This window comes from Pteronotus mesoamericanus, unplaced genomic scaffold (assembly GCF_021234165.1).
Source record: "Pteronotus mesoamericanus isolate MK-2021 breed Mesoamerican mustached bat unplaced genomic scaffold, CSHL_Meso_final scaffold_118, whole genome shotgun sequence".
Lineage (NCBI taxonomy): Eukaryota > Metazoa > Chordata > Mammalia > Chiroptera > Mormoopidae > Pteronotus > Pteronotus mesoamericanus.
Genome location: NW_026555301.1, coordinates 1,458,958 through 1,474,705, shown reverse-complemented (window position 1 = coordinate 1,474,705; position 15,748 = coordinate 1,458,958). Strand labels below are relative to the sequence as shown.

The following is a 15,748-nucleotide window of genomic DNA, read 5'->3' as shown; positions in this document are numbered from 1 at the left end:
CAGCAGGTCTGAGATATAAGTGTCCCGAAGGAAACATCTCCAGTCCTTCCTAACTTCTGCACCTGCCAACTACAGCTTTCAGTACTGGAGGGCTCTTCTCATGTTAAGGTCAAGGGGGCATTCTGGGAGAGAAAATATAATCAGTGTGGCATGGATAACCTGCTGCTCTCTCAGAATTACCCAGGCCCCACAGGACACAGCTGGCTAGGGCAGGGGCTGGTTGGCTCTACCTTGTTCTAGTTCAGGGAGATATGCTTCCAGGACATAGCAGGGATGACCTCGGTCTCAGAAGGCTGTGACATTCAGGAGGAAAGTCTGGTAACTTGGACTGTAGGAAGTGCAATTCTGTACCACGTGATGGATTTTGAAATGTTTTGTGCATATACAATCACTTCTTCATTCAACCAGAAGGAAATGGGAACTATGTACTTCTTTATTTTAAAGAACACTCATTCTATAGATATTTTTTATTGTTCTCTTCATAGGGTCTCTTCCTCTGGAAAGCCAGACCCCACTCCCTTACAGCTTCACAGCTGAGTTCCAAGACAGCAGGGGCTGCAGCTGTGGCCTTGCAAGGTCCAAACCTGGGGCTGTCAGAGGAGCACTGTCACCACATTCTGTCCGAAAAATCCAACAGGCCAGGTTCAAGGGAGGAACAGGCTCTTCCTCTTGATGGAGTGCACCTCTCAAACCCTTATAAAATGGGATGCAATATTGGTGGCCATAACTGTGGCAGGATTGTAAAATATTTACAATTTTGTATATTTCATTTAAAATGAGAACTATCAAGTGGAGATTTGATATTGAATGGGAGGAGTAGGAAGTGCTGGCTGTTTGTGCTGCTACTCCATCAGGCATGTGCTCTTTAGTAAGTCTACTGATTGATTTGGTATCAGTCTCTTCATTTGTCCCACTGGCAGTTGATAATGGGCAAGAGCTGATAGCACTAAATAGTTTTTAAATTCAGTTAAAAGTGCAGGTCAAGTGCTGGGCACCGGTCTAGAGCTAGCTATTATCACTGGTTCTCCAGCCTTAAAGTCCTTTCTTCTCTGGCAGGAAGCAAATATTCACAATGGCCTAGGGCTAACTAACAGCAGAAGCTCCTTGAAGTGGCTGGGACTTTCCCTATGCAGGCCTCACAGCTAAGAAGTCTGAATCTTTCCCAAACCCAAAGAACTCAACAAACCGATTTTCAAAAACCTCCTTTCCCATGTGCTTATCTTCTTGATTATGTATTTATTCTTGGGTGTTGAAATATTTAAGAACCTAGTTGAGGCAAGTTTCTATGAGTTCCTTTCTATCCTTTTCTGCTTGACAACAAAACACTGACTCCACTGTTAAGATCCTTCTGTGCTGACTCCAGATGTGGACCCTGAGAAAGAAGATGGCTACTAAGAAAGGCTCCGGGTGGCTAACTGGGCTCAGACAAACACAGAGTTATTTCTGCACAGGGGCCTTTCATGCAAATGGCACCTCAGGGAGAAGCCTGCAATGAGCTGCCTGCCTGCACTGTGTTCCTGCCTTCTGAGGCAGCCCTGGAATCCTATTTCAACCAATAGGACTGAGACTTTCCCTTTCCAACTGGAGCTCCCTATCCAATTGGAAGCTGCAGGCTATATCCCCCGCAGCATTTCACTGACCAATCAGAGAAGCACCATTCTGATCAATTAGGACAGTGCCTTTTGGGCCAACCAAACTGGGGGGATTTGGCATCCTCATTTGTATGAGGATAGACCAATCAGGGCCCTGAGGTGGGACTTCTGTCTATGTAAGTCAACTCTCCTCTGCTCTGGGAGTGCACTTTTGCTTTCCACCTCAAGACTTCCCTTTTGTGGAGCTGAAACTCACCAAATGTGTGTCTCTCTGGAGAGTGAGCAAAGCTGTCTAGCTGGAGAGGTGCTGCTGTTCCATAGCTGTGCTGTATCACAATTCAGCTGTTTGCATTATATAGTCTCCTCCAATGAACCTCAAATTGGGGATTCCTATTGACCTGATGCTTCAGACACAATCTCATTTATTCTTTACTACAGCAGGGGAGGGAGATATTACTCCCATTTTTCTCTTAAAGTAAAATGAGGTAAAGAGAAATGTAGGCACTGGCCCAAGGTCATGAAGCTAGAATATCCAGGGTTTGATCCCAGTCCGCAGAAGCTAGAGCAATTGGAGAAAACTCCCAAAGTTACTCAGTCTCAAACAAGCGTACTTTAGTGGAGCATTTGCTTCTCTGCTACACTTTTCCCCCTTTCCTCCCCTCAGGAGGAGACTCCCTCTGGGCTGAGGTTACAGTTGGGCAATAAACGCATTGGATCCTAAGTTGCCACAGCCTCCTCGCCAGTGGGCCCAATTAGCCCACGGTGGGGGCGGGGTGGGCGGCTACCTGTATATGTGCTTTAGGGGGAAAGACAGGCCTGGTGGATGAGGTATTCTCCTCAAGGGCACACAATGGGATTAATACTTTAACTTCAGCTTCAAATGCATACCGACCTAACTTTGGTCCTCGCACCCACCTGTGCACTTCCCTTCACCAATCGCTTCTGTTCTGTGAGGGCTCCTTCCCTCGGATCCGGAATACCGAGGGCGCTGAGCCAGTCTGCGTCCCGGATGCACGTGTCTCTAACTGTTGGCTGCAAGACGCCGCTGAAGGAATTTGAAGAAACAAAAACTGAAACCAAAACGGCCCCAACGCCCCTCAGGGCTATAGCGCAGATGAGGGGAACGACCCAAAGCCCCGCCAGGGCCGGGACCCCGCTCCACACGGCCCCCAAGCGCCCCTCCCCAGGCGGCTTCTCCCCCTTCTTCGAGGTCCTCTTTTCTAGGGCGGTGAGAGGATGTGAGGACAGGCGGGGTCCGGAAGACAGCTTCAGGCCAGGAAAGGGCGTGAGGGATGGATGGTGGCGGGAGGGCGGAGACAGGGCGGGGCCCTCCTGGAGCGCAGGCTGCCCCTATCCCTGCCCTTTCCTACCCGCCTTGCGATCCGGCTGAGGTCACAGAGACGTTGGGGTGTGGGGGAGATGGCGGCGCGCAGTCTGGGCTGCGGCGTCAGGCGGCTCCTGGGCGCACTTCACGGGCCTGCGGGCTCGCGGGGGTGGCCAACGCGTGTAGTGAGCGCGCCGCGCAGGGCCACCTCCGGGTCCTTAGGCAGCACACCCGGCGCCTCACATTCGGCCCTCCCTGCCTCCTTCCTCACGCTGAGAGAGCTGGCGGCCCGACAGCCCGCCGCCTTCTGGGGGCCGCTGGCGCAGGACTCGCTAATGTGGGACACCCCCTACCACACCGTCTGGGACTGTGACTTCAGCAGCGGCAAGATCGGCTGGTTCCTGGGAGGCCAACTAAATGTGTCTGGTGAGTGGGCTGTGGGGACCCTGGGCTTCCCCAAGTCAAGCTTCCAGAGGCGACTCACAGGACCCAGCCGGCGCAGCTGTCCCGGGCAGATCGCTGGTCCGTGGGCCTTCACCTCTGGACCCCAGAGGCTCCAGCTTCCCTGTCCGCTGCAGCCCCGCGTCCCGATCGCACTTTCCCCGTTCCAGCCGGCGCCCGCGGAGACCCGGTCCGGTGTCAGCTCGGGTCGCCCAGCTGCTGGCCTTGCCCCGGCTGCTTCCTCCAATGGCGGACACTCAAGTTTAACCACGGGGTTCCACCGCCCGGCGGAGCGTAAGCCACCAGGGACAAGCGGGATACACTTAGGCCAGGCAGGGGTGAAGGGTGCCGGGCGCCCAGGAGTTGGGACTTACCCACTCCTGTCCCAGGGGCTGGAGGCAAAACTGAAGAGCATCAGGCTGTTGCTACCAGCTGCCTGCCAGGCGACTGGCCTGGGGAGAAATGTAAACAAACCAAGCTGTGGAGTGTGGCCAGAGAGGAGAAAACTCAAGGCCAGCAGCTGGAATCACTTATCTCCTTGCTCCCAGGCAGCGCCTGAAGGAGGGAAGAAAGGAATGGAGGGACTCCCCCATACACACACCCCAAAATGACCCAAGACTTGTTTTAGACGTGGTTCTAATCGGGGTCCCAGAAACCAGCTCTTTGGTATCTGCTGAGATTGAATCTACTGCTTTTTTGTTAGGATTTGGGATTTGTGTGATGAAATGAGTTCACTGAGCCCCGAGGCAGCAAGGCAAGGAGGCCCAGGAACTGGAGGCAGTAACCAGCCTAGCAGAGTTGGTGGAGTGTGGGCAGCCTGGGGAGGAGGGGACTCACAGCCAGGTGGGTTGTGCAGAGGGCTGCAATGGTCAGGGAGGCAGGGGTACTCAGGTAGGAGGGGTTTAGGGGATGTTTAAGGGAAGAACTTGCAGATCTTAATAGCAGGGTCAGGCTCTGGCCAAGTCCTAAACATGAAGGGAGGATCTGGCATGTTGCACAACTCCACCATTTACTTGGCCTGTAACTCTCCTCATTTGTAAACTGGGAACAGTAAACCCACCTGCTAGGTTGATTGTAAGGACAGAGTGCTGGAGATGTGGAACGGACCCAGCATTTATTGATGATCAGTAAGTTGCAACAGTTTTCATTTATATTTAGAAGTAGCAATACAATTTAGAAGTAGGAAGACAAGGTAGTGCCTTGCAAATATTTTTCAAAGAAACTTAGGAAAGGACTTTGGACCAGACTTTTTTCATATTGCATATTACTTTGATGGTTTACTCAAAATGAATCACTACTAGATAAGTGTTTTCTCTGAAACTGAGTCAGCAGCAAGTATCCTTGAATTGGTGGGAAAACAAAACAAAACAAACCCTTAGGTTTGTAGAGTTGGTGGCACGTGCCCTTGAAGGGAGGAAAGCAACTGGTTGAAGGAGAGAGAAGAAAAAGTACAGATGCTGTGTAAGCTGACTGGGACTGGAGAGGCCTGAGACTGCTGTGAATGGTCAGGGTTGGTGTCTCATGCACACTTGCAGCCCCTCACTCCCAGATAAGTCACTGGGGGTGGACCTCATGGGGAAGGCAAGAAATGCTTCTTGAGCCTCACTCACTTGGTCAGGATCAGCATGGGCTGGCTAGCAGAAGTGCCTCTTTTAAAAAAATTTATTTCTCCAGAAACTGAGCTTCAGAAACTGCCTTGTGGAAAAAGTTTTCCAGCAGCATTCTCGCCCTAAATGTGTATGTCCACCCTCTTATCTCAGGAATATTTCTGCCCTTTGCCAGTGTCTGTAAACCACAGAGAAGATGATATGACAAAGGGCCAAGCCTGGCCATAGCTGCCCTTGGAACCCCCTAGAATGTTGTGGAATGGTGGGCGTGATAGTATGATGATGGCTTATTTCAAAGGAGCATTACTTTTGAAACTCCCATTATCCCTTCAGGAAAATCTGTACCAGTAGTTCTTAAACTCTGGTCCCCAGACCAGTAGCATCACCATCACCTGGGAACTTTATTAGAAATACAAGTTCTCAGACCCCATCCTAGACCCACCAGAACCAGAAACCTTGAGGGTAGGGCTCTGCAACCTGTGTTTACAAGCTCTCCAGGTGCTCCTGAGGCATATACAAGGTTGAGAACCACTGACCTATATGCCCCAACCTAGGCCAGACAAAGACACTTCTAAATGGGAAGAATTGGGATTAGTGTCTTGGGAATGACTCTAGTAAACAAACAGAAATGGCAGATGGGTGGTGTAGTACAGCTTAGTGGTTCTTCATGTGTTGTGAATTTCACCTGGGTCTGAATCTTTGCTTTTCCTTTACTGTTCTTTGCATGTGTTTCCTTGTCTGTACAAGTAGGGCCATCTAAATTCTGTTCTAGTTGCTATTGTTGCATGTCAAACCGCCCCCAAGAATTGTTTTACTCTCACAGTTCTGTGGGTCAGGACTTTGGACAGGGCCCCATGGGCATGACTTGTTTCTGTTCTCCACTGGACTATGTCTGGGGCTGTTGTCACAAGTCTGAGACCTTGACCAGGATGATTCAGGCTGGGTTCAGCTGGAACTATGACCCAAAGCACCTACACAGGGTTTCTCACAGCTTGGCAATGGCCCAGGGAACCACTCTACAGGCCCAGCTTGGCAATGGCCCAGGGAACCAGAGGTCACAGACTCTACAGCAGAAGTTGTTAGGTTTCTTCTGACCAGCCCTGGTTGGCCTGAGAAATCCTAGGGCTGTTAGCACTAAATGAGAAAACACTTATAAAGTTCACTGCATAGTGCTTTTTTTATATAAATTTTTTAGTTATTGATTTTAGAGAGAGAGAGGAAGGGAGAAAGAGAGACACAGAAACATCGATCTTGTGGTTCCACTTGTTTATGTATTCATTGGTTGATTCTTGTATGTGCCCTGGCAGGGCTGGGGATTGAACACACATCCTTGACCTACTGGGGACAGGACAGTGCTCTAACTAACTGAGCTACCTGGACATGGTTCTTTGCACAGTCTTTAGTGTGTTACTCATACCCAATCACTGGTCTTCATTATTTATTAATGAATGCTGTAGGGGTGGGGAGTTGGGTGTGTGGGGGGGAGGGGGGACCATGACATTGAGCCTGGTCTTCAGTAGTGCTGCTGAGAATGCTGTATTTCCTCTGAACAGGACCACGTGAGCTTGCATCTGATCGATCTGGGATAGGCAGGAAACAGGTCAGGAGGGTATGGAGGTGGCCAACAGGGCTCGAAGCCCACCCTGGAGCTCTGGGTTAGTAGCCAGGTGAGTCATGGTGCCAGAGGACCTCCTGGACATAAAGATAGAGTCACCACCCCATTCAGTGTCTTGCTTCTAATTACCTTTACATAAAAATGCTTTACAGAAGGTTCTTTGGAAAGCCAAGATCTAAAAAAAGATTCTTTTCAATTTTTGAAATTTGGCTTTGTCCTCTGTATAGCTCAGCAGATGTTTTGCTCTGTGGTATATAAACTAAAAATGTCAGGAAGTGGCAAATGCAGAACCAGAAGGTAACAATGTGTTGATTTCAAACCCACAACCATGCTATATTTTCTAAACACCAGAGTCTGAGTCTGATTTTTTTTTAAAGTGTGTGTTTTCTTACTTTTAAGCAATGGTGTAGAGTAATAGTTTTAATGAAGCATTGAACACAGATTTCTGGATGCTTTTTGAAACATTAGTTGCAGCAATGGGGACCATTTTGCTGTACCTTCCTGTTGTTTATGACATGCCTCCAGTCATTAGAAAGCATATACACTGACACTCAATCAGCAGACACTATATTCCTGTGCTTCATATCTTTCTCAGTAATTGAAGTAACTTATCTAAGATTTTTCAAGGAACTGTAAATGAAAATGTAACCACAAGTTGTAGGAGAAAATCGTCCAGAAGAGACTGAATTTTCCATAGTTGTTAGAGGCCTGACTCACTTTAAAAAGCAGATGCAAAGGTAATGGAGGAAAAATGAAATAAAATAAAAAATTAATTAATTAAAAAATTAAAAGCAGGTACTTCTAGAAATTTGGCAAACACAATTTTTGTGACTGATGAAATATCTTAAATTGTGCCAGGGAGATTTTTTTTTATTTAAAGAAAACCCATTGTGAATTCTATTGTGAATATAAACTCCCTTGTTTCTTTTGATTAAAATAGAATTTCTGTATGTGGGTTTACTTAAAGTTGGAGAGGGGGATTTGTACATTTAAACAGCTGACAGGATTTCTTGAAAATTCCTACATAAGTATGCCATCTTTATGATGGAAATGATAACCTCTCATAGTCTTTATAAAATTTTGTTTGTTTGTTTATTTATTTATTTATTTATTTAGAGAGAAACATTGATTTGTTGTTCATCTTATTTATGCATTCATTGATTGATCCTTGTGTGTACCCTGACCAGGGATCAAACCCACAACCTTGGTATATTGGACAACCCTCTAACCAACTGAGTTACCTAGCGAGGGCCTTATAGTCTTTAAAAAAACAACAAACCACCAAACATATGAACAATCAGCAGGCATTAGCTTAGCTATTTGCAGAGCTGTGTTAGACTCTATATGTTAAACTGCTTTCAGGTGAACATGATGGAGCCTCTTCTCATTATCATGACACCAGTGTGAAGTGTTCAGTGGTCCCATTGTACAGGTATGGAAATAAAGGCTGCAGCTCATGTACAGTGATGAACAGTGCAGAAAATGCCCTAATGCCAGAGTCTGCATTCTAATGAAGAGATGAATCACAAATTAGTAAATGAGCAAATCCACGCTAGGGTAACTTGCTCAAGATATTTATATTTGCTAAGGCAAGAATTATGTTACTCCCCAACCCACCCCTATGATAAGTGAATCTTAGGGACATGGTCCCTGCTCGCAGTGATCTTGTGACCCAGACTGCAGAGATTTTAGCAGAGCCAGCATTGTGTCCCATAATAACACTACCAGGCTGATTAACTGGGTCACTGATTGATGGAGAAGGAGAGATTACTGTGTTCTGGGAAATTTGGAAAGGGCTTGAATTAAGAGATGGGGTTTGAACTGAGCCTTAAGTTGCTCTAGGGCCCTGCCCAACTCTTCTTGGAACTGCTTGTGAATGGAATTTTTTTGTCCCACTGCCCAGCTCTCTGGGTGGAGACTTTCTTTTAAAATGTGGAGAAATATGAATGTCTTCCTTTAATCCTCGTTCTCTCCCTTCTTTTTTTCCCTGCAGTTGAGGCAATAGCAGTACTAATACATATGTGTTAAAAGCCAACATATACATGATGTTTTAGGGCCGTTGTAACCCAGACCCCACACTTTCTCTAAGTGCCCATGTCATCTAAATGTCAGCCAAAGCATCTGTGAACTGTGCTTCCTTTGGGAACACTGCCACACAATCTGACCCTGTGACAGGAAATTCTTCAATGACATCTAATTCCTACTGTCACTCCCACAGCTCGGAACTGTTATCTCAACTTCAGATTAGAAAAATGAAATTTAGATTAGATAACAAGAATGTTGTCTGCTTATCTGAGTATTTGGACAGGGCTGGACTCTGGAGGTTGGATTTGACCCGAGACTTAGGCTGCCATCCACTGAGGGTGTGGCCAGATGCCTTACAGATCTGATAAGTGTTTTTGATCACTCCTGTCCCCATGGGGAAAAGAAAGCCCCTGGGAATCTGGAATACATATGTAAAGAAGAATGTGTATAGATGTATACATGCATGCCTGTCTGTGGGAGCATGGTCCTGGACCAGCAGCAATGGCATTACTGGGATCTGTCAGAGGTGAAATGTGCAGGCCCACCCAGACCTGGTCACTCAGACCTCTGGTGATGGTGGGGCTCACAGTCTGTGTGCTAAGAAGCCCTCTAGGAGTTTTGGGAGATTTAGAAGTGCTGATTTAGACCAACAAGAGAACTTCTTGAGGAACAAAGCCATTAAGACAGAAAGAGGTCTTTTCCCTCCCCTGGGCATGGGGCCAACCTGGTGCCATTTAGATTTCAATTTTGCCCTTTAGCTTGAGCATTTGAATGGCCTGTCCATCATCCAGAACTGTAGTGCTTCTCTGCTCTCTGCTGTCTGCTCTGTGTTAGGCCACATGTATACAAACATGAACAGGATAACTGGTCACTGCGCACGGAGGGATTGCAAGTGCAAACATCTGAGGTGGGTGAGTTAAAGGTCCAAGGGATGCAAAATGCTCACTGAGAGAGTGAGAATGTGTAGGTTGGGACCTGCAGGAGGATGGGCACCAGGTGAGGAGAGCGGTAGGGAGAGTGGTACAGTGTGCCCGCCCTAGGCAGGGAGAAACTATGCAAAGGTCCTAAGGCAGGAAGGTGCTCAACAAAATCAGCACTGCCAATGGAGAGAGGTAGATCACTTGGGGCCTTGGTGGCCACTTACCCAGCACCTCCCATGTGCAAGGAATGCACCTAAGGCTCAGTACTGACCTGCCTGAATTCTGCCACTTGTCAGCCCCAGGAAGACATGAACATAGGGCTGTCTTGCTGTCCACCCAGCCACATCCTGGATGCTGTCCATCCTAGGGAAGGTCTTTCCCCTCCACTTTTCGCACCTCTGCCCTCCTCTTTGGCATAAGCCATGCACAGGATGCTCTGCTGGGCTCCGGGGCACTGAGGATCTAGGTTTCAGGTTGGGCAGTCATGTGCTGACACCCTGGCTGCCATGGGAGCAGGCAATGTGGTAGATGATCCCCAGGTAAGGCATTACTTTGCTTTGAGCCCCTTCCTATTGCTTCCTGGCTAGGCCTTGAGCAGGTCAGTGGACCACTTGTAGACTGTTTCTGAAGCTACATCTGAGCCGGACTTTTTCCACGGTGGCTCAGAAGGTACAAGTCAAGGTGGAAGGTGTGTTGGAGCAGGCTTCTTGGATATGAGTGTGCACACCTATCATCCGGAGTTTTCTCAGGGCTGCTCTAGGGCGGCGCCAAGGGTTTGCATCGGTTCCCCAGTAATGCCTGGTGCAGCCAGGGTCCAGTGAACACTCATGTACACATGGAAGCAACACTCTCCTGCTCCGTGCACAGCTTTAACTCACTCTGTTTCCCTCCTCCAAGCCTTTCTTATTATCTGTCTTCAGCGTCAAGGACCTGAGTACTCCAAGGCTTGTCACGACCTGCTTAGGGTCACTGCTTCCTGTTGCATCAGTCAGGTCCTCCAGGGCCAGGCAGTGGAGTGGGAACAGGACCTGCTCTGCTGAGGCATGGCTACCACCTCAGCTCTCAGGGTAAGGTGTGCCCTCATCTGCTGGTTGTTCAACAGAAGTCAGAAATCCCCAGTTGTGGTGTGAAAACGTGATTTCTCAACTCTGGAACATATTGAGACACTCAAACATATACACATTGATTTTGGGTTTATTATATAAATCCAGGTTCTGCCACCAAGCGCCACCTTCTCAGTTTCTCTTCTTTCTTTTCCTCTCTTCTGTGTTATTGGCATTTATTCTCATCTATTTGTTTAATAATTCAAAGAACCTTTCTGAGTCAATAATAACTTTTTTCATGACATATATCTTTATTAAAATTTTTGATGTAAAATTTATATACCGGTTAGGAATCAGAAAATTGAAAATAAATTTTTATTATAAGAATAATTAATAGAGAAAATAACCCAGGAGGGGAAAACATAATTCTCACACACACACGCACAGACCCATATTAACTAAAGTATGTAAATATTTTCTTGTGAGTTCACCCTCTCAAGAATCAGAGGAATCACATGATATTTTGGTATCTCCCATAAATTTTGTCAGAATGGTTATTGCATTTGAAAGTCTAACTCAGCCCTGGCTGGTGTGGCTCAGCAGACTGAGTGCCAGCCTGCGAACCAAAGGATTGCCGGTTCAATTCCCAGTCTAGGGCACATGCCTGGGTTGTGATACAGGTCCCTGGTAGGGCGCACGTGAGACGCAACCACACATTGGTGTTTCTCTCCCGCTCTTTCTTCCTCCCTTCCCCTCTCTAAAAATAAATAAATAAATAAATAAATTTTTAAAAAGTCTCCAACTCATAGCATGGTATTTATCAGTTGGTAATAGTACCTTGTGTTCATATAATAGCACTTTAACATTCAGTATTTCATTGGTTTCTGGTCATAGCCTTGTGAGTTAGACATGGTAGATAATTCAGCTCCCATTTACATAGGAGAAGACTGATTTGAAGAAGATAAGTAACTGCTCTGAAAAGGAAAAAGAAAACAAACATTTATATACCTGGACATTGGGGTGACCCTGACGACCAGGGGGACAGATGGCTGCTGCCTCCAACAGATATTTGTGGTGATCATTTTCTCCCCTGATGGAGAGGTGAGCAATGAAAGCCTGGCTTTGGAGGCTGGCATTGACAGCCACAGCTAAGCTCACCTTGAACAGGATGTCAGCAAATGAACATAATCCTACTAATCTTCAGGTTTACAGTAAACTGGCAGAACTGACCTTCTGTTTTTTGCGGGCAGTCATGTGACCTGAGCTTGGGTAATGGAGGAGGAGGGGAGCAGAGTCTTCCGGAAAACCATCATTGCATTTCCTCATCATTGCAACACTCCTTGGAACAGAGGCTGGTTTTAGGGTGCTGACTGGACACCTAAGAAGGGATGTGGTTCCTTGACCTGGACACTGTGCAGCTCTACCACATGTGAGAGCCCTTTGCATGAAAGTTGTATTGGATCAGGAGCATCCTATTTACATTAGGTATTCTCTCTAGCCCTGTCCGGTGGCTCAGTTGATTGGAGCATCACCTGGTACACCAAAAGTCTTCAGGTTCAATCCCTTCAGGGCACATACCTAGCTAGGTTGTGCATTTGATCCTCAAAAAGCCAGGGAGTGTACTGAAGGCAACTGATCAATGTTTCTCTCTCACATCAATATTTCTCTCTCCCTCCCCTCCTCTCTAAAATCAATCTATATATAGAGAGAGAGAGGTGTATATATATGAGGTCTTTCCAACACCTCAGGCTGTGGTACCCGGCCCACACTGAACATTAGAACCACCCAGGAGCCTTGAAAATTATAGGGTCATTTGGGTCAGGGTCCCTGGGGGTGGCCCAGACAACACCAATGTGTGGCTGGGATTGGGACTGCTGGTGTGAAATGTCGGCTTTATACCATTTTCACAGGGGATCACCCTGTACCTGTGAGATCATATTTGTGTAGTTATTGTCCTATTTTCACAGGCTTTGACAATTACCCGTCTCCTTGCAAGGAAGTAGAAATGACATCTTTGATGAGGAAAATGGAAATATCCACCTCAGTGGGGAATAGTACAAGTCACAGCACACCAGACCCTCCCCTGATTCTGACTCCAAGAGCTCCAAGTTTAATGTTTGTTAACCTGTTTTTGTGCAGTCAACTGCTTGGATCAGCATGTTCAGAAGTCCCCGGAGAGCATTGCTTTGATCTGGGAGCGAGATGAGCCTGGAACTGAAGTGAGGATCACCTACAGGTAATGTGTGTCCCCTGATGGCAGGCATCACCCTGTACCTGTGCTCCACAGGGTCTCCTTGGGCCTTTGTGTCTCTGCTGTAGATGCTGGCACCAGACACTTCTCCTGGACTGTGTTCCAGGAGTAGGATTGCCCAGCTTGGAAGAAGCCTGGCTTTCCTGTTCACTTGGCAATACTTGGTGTCTTCAGATTCCCATAGAAGGAACTGGGTCTTTCGGAACAACTACAATGAATGTGCAAGGCATAGGGTGGCTGTTGGCACAGTCCTGTCAGTGTGTGTTCAGTCCTGGGCAGGGGTGGTCTGAACACCAAGGAGCATGTTTCAGCTTTGGAAATGTTCTCTCATCCCAGGAAAAGTAAGCATGAACGCAAGCTGAATAAAATAGATGCTGGCATAATTATCATAAAATTAACCCACTCAGCCTCTTACTCTTGTGGCACTTATAAGAGTGGGGCCAAAAGTAAAATCAAGTCTTTTACAGAGGGGTACACCTGACATTTGTATTCTTTGATTATTTAAATTCTTCACATATTCTAAGTGCCGTGCACCCTTCTGGATATTGTGTGTGTGTTGGGGGATTTGAACGAACCCAGTGTCCAGGAATAGTAACTGGCCTGAAAATGTTTTCTCCTGTGGGGAATGGCCTTGCTTGGGGTCTCTGTGGCCAGTCACTGCAGAGCATTGAGTCTTCTTTCCCCAGAGGTAGAACTCCCTTTGCTAAAGCCTAGAGTTCCCTTTACAGTGCTATCTCACACCCACTATGAACCTCAGTTGTGTGTCCTTTATCACCACCCCCAGCCCCCATCATGGAGTCATGAGCATGATTATGCTCCTGGTGGGTGGCTTACAGCTTTTCTTGTGCAGTCATTTAACAAGTTTCATTATGTGCCACTGTATCATACAATCCCCAAATTCATAGCAGTGTAGTTGGGTGTCTCTGAGGAGGTGACATTTAAGCCGAGGTCCTATTGCTAAGGAGAAGCAGCCATGAGAAGGATGGGGGGAGAACTTCCCAGGCCAATTCAGGACCCTGAGGGGAAATAAGCATAGGTACCCCAGAAACAGACAGAAGGTGCATGTGGCTGGGGTGAGGGGAGTGAGAGAATGTGGTAGGAATGTTCAGAAACAGACCCAGGCCCAGGGCCCTGAGAACAGCAGTTCTTCCTTTGCCATTTGGGTGACTGTGGATCCACTAGGCACCCCTAGTTTCTTGCTTGTCTCTTAAACTTGGGATTTATCACCAAAGATGATAAAACTACTCAGGTTGACTTTCGGATCTGCTGCAACTTTTAATGGGTAGTGCCCTACTTGTCTCTCCTGTTTTTGTCAACACCCTCTCTATTCATAGTCCATCATGGCCTTTCCAGCTTCTGCATGGACCCATCTCCCACCAGCCAAGCTCATGGCCTATACAGCCCCACTCAGATGGCTGAGGCAGATCCCCAGGACCTCTGTGCGCACTAGAGTTTGAGGAGCACTGCTCTAATAAATAAACTGGCTCCATTATTCTTTACTATTATTGGCCCAACTCGACTTTAGTAAAAGATTAAGACTCTGTGCGTGGGGGGTGGAGGAGCTAACCAACTGGATGCTGGAGACAAAGTGGGTCCGGCCACAGACTGATTTCCTTCCATCACTGCCTCAGGCATGCCTGGGTCCTTGAGGGGAGAGCAGGGAGTGGGAGGGTGCGATGTGTGGCATCCCCTTGGCTGGACATCGCCTGTGCACACACCAAGTGAATGTTCAGCAGTGAGAGCTGGGCTTGGGCTGGCCTGCTGAGATGTGTGATTAATTGTGAACCACGGGGGAATTTCCAGTACTGCAGCCAGTGTGTTAAAGCTGAGAACAACTTTAGTTCCAATACACCAAAGCAACCTTGCACAGGGGGGCAAACTTATGAGTATAGGCAAAATACTTACTGTTCTCTCTCCAAAAATGTACAGATTTGGCTCAGAACAGTTTTACAAACTTCAGCTATCTTAGCTCCCGATGACTATTACTGTTTACTGCTTGAGTAAAAAGAGAAGTGTGCATACAGTTTGTCTATAATTGCAGCTAGTTTTTGAAAGACTTGGGCTAATTATTTTCCTGGTCATTTTAGTTTATTTATGTATGTATGTATTTATTTGAGAGATGAGGAAGGAGGGAGAGAGGGAAAGAAACATCAATGTGTGGTTGCCTCTCATGTGCCCCCCGTGGGGGACCTGGCCTGCAACCCAGGCATGTGCCCTCACTGGGAATAGAACCAGCGACCCTTCGATTCGCAGACCGGTGCTCAGTCCACTCAGCCACACCAGCCTGGGCTCATTTTAGTGTTCTGATAAAAGATTTTCTTCCTCGCCTCTCAGTATAGCCACCTAGACACTGGTGCTAGCTGTCCTGCCAGCATACTTTCACTAAAATAAAGTGCTTTCCCTGCCCAGTGTCCCATGTGGTGGCACTCAAGGTGCCACAGAATGACCACAAGCACAAAGACCAAGTTCTAGACTCATAGCTTGAGCTCTTTATGGGGTTGTGGTTCTTAGAGGCTGGGGTGCTGGTGGCAGTGCAGTTTCCTGGGGACCATGTCCACCTTGTCTGTCTCAAGTTTGGGTGACATGTCTCATTCCTCGGGTGCCCAAAGCCTCACACTCCTGGGTCTGCTGACTTCTTTTGATGCGGCACATTTCTGAAGCCATTGTAGAGTTTGTAACATGAACCAGCAGTTCCTGCCCCAGTAACCATTAGTAACACCTTCATCCCACTTGCAAGAATTGCCACTATTTTCCATATGTCTAGGCAGACACACATGTGCATGCCCACAGGGGTATGTGTGTGTGTGTGTGTGTGTGTGTGTGTGTGTGTGTGTACAGTACATATACTTGTATACATACATTTTAAACATTCTCATTCTCCAGGTGTGTTCCTACAAGCTGCTGTTAGTGTTAAAGGACCTGTCCTGCTA

At 47.3% G+C, this 15,748-nt stretch overlaps 1 protein-coding gene and 1 long non-coding RNA gene across 2 annotated transcripts in view; one reads left to right on the top strand and one right to left on the bottom strand.

The window, feature by feature from the left end:
• Window positions 1-456: 456 nt before the first annotated feature.
• On the bottom strand, window positions 457-3,449 carry LOC129081782 (uncharacterized). Its single transcript, XR_008530334.1, has 3 exons — window positions 3,401-3,449; window positions 2,508-2,637; window positions 457-617 (listed from the first exon to the last, which is right to left on the bottom strand). It is a non-coding gene; the product is annotated as an uncharacterized LOC129081782 (long non-coding RNA).
• LOC129081778 (acetyl-coenzyme A synthetase 2-like, mitochondrial) overlaps window positions 2,970-15,748 on the top strand; it is a 59,813-nt gene continuing 47,034 nt past the window's right edge. The window contains exons 1-2 of the mRNA XM_054587443.1: window positions 2,970-3,342; window positions 12,707-12,803. Of these exons, the coding sequence (XP_054443418.1) occupies window positions 3,012-3,342; window positions 12,707-12,803 (428 nt within the window). The 5' untranslated portion in view covers window positions 2,970-3,011. The remainder of the gene's footprint in view (window positions 3,343-12,706; window positions 12,804-15,748) is intronic.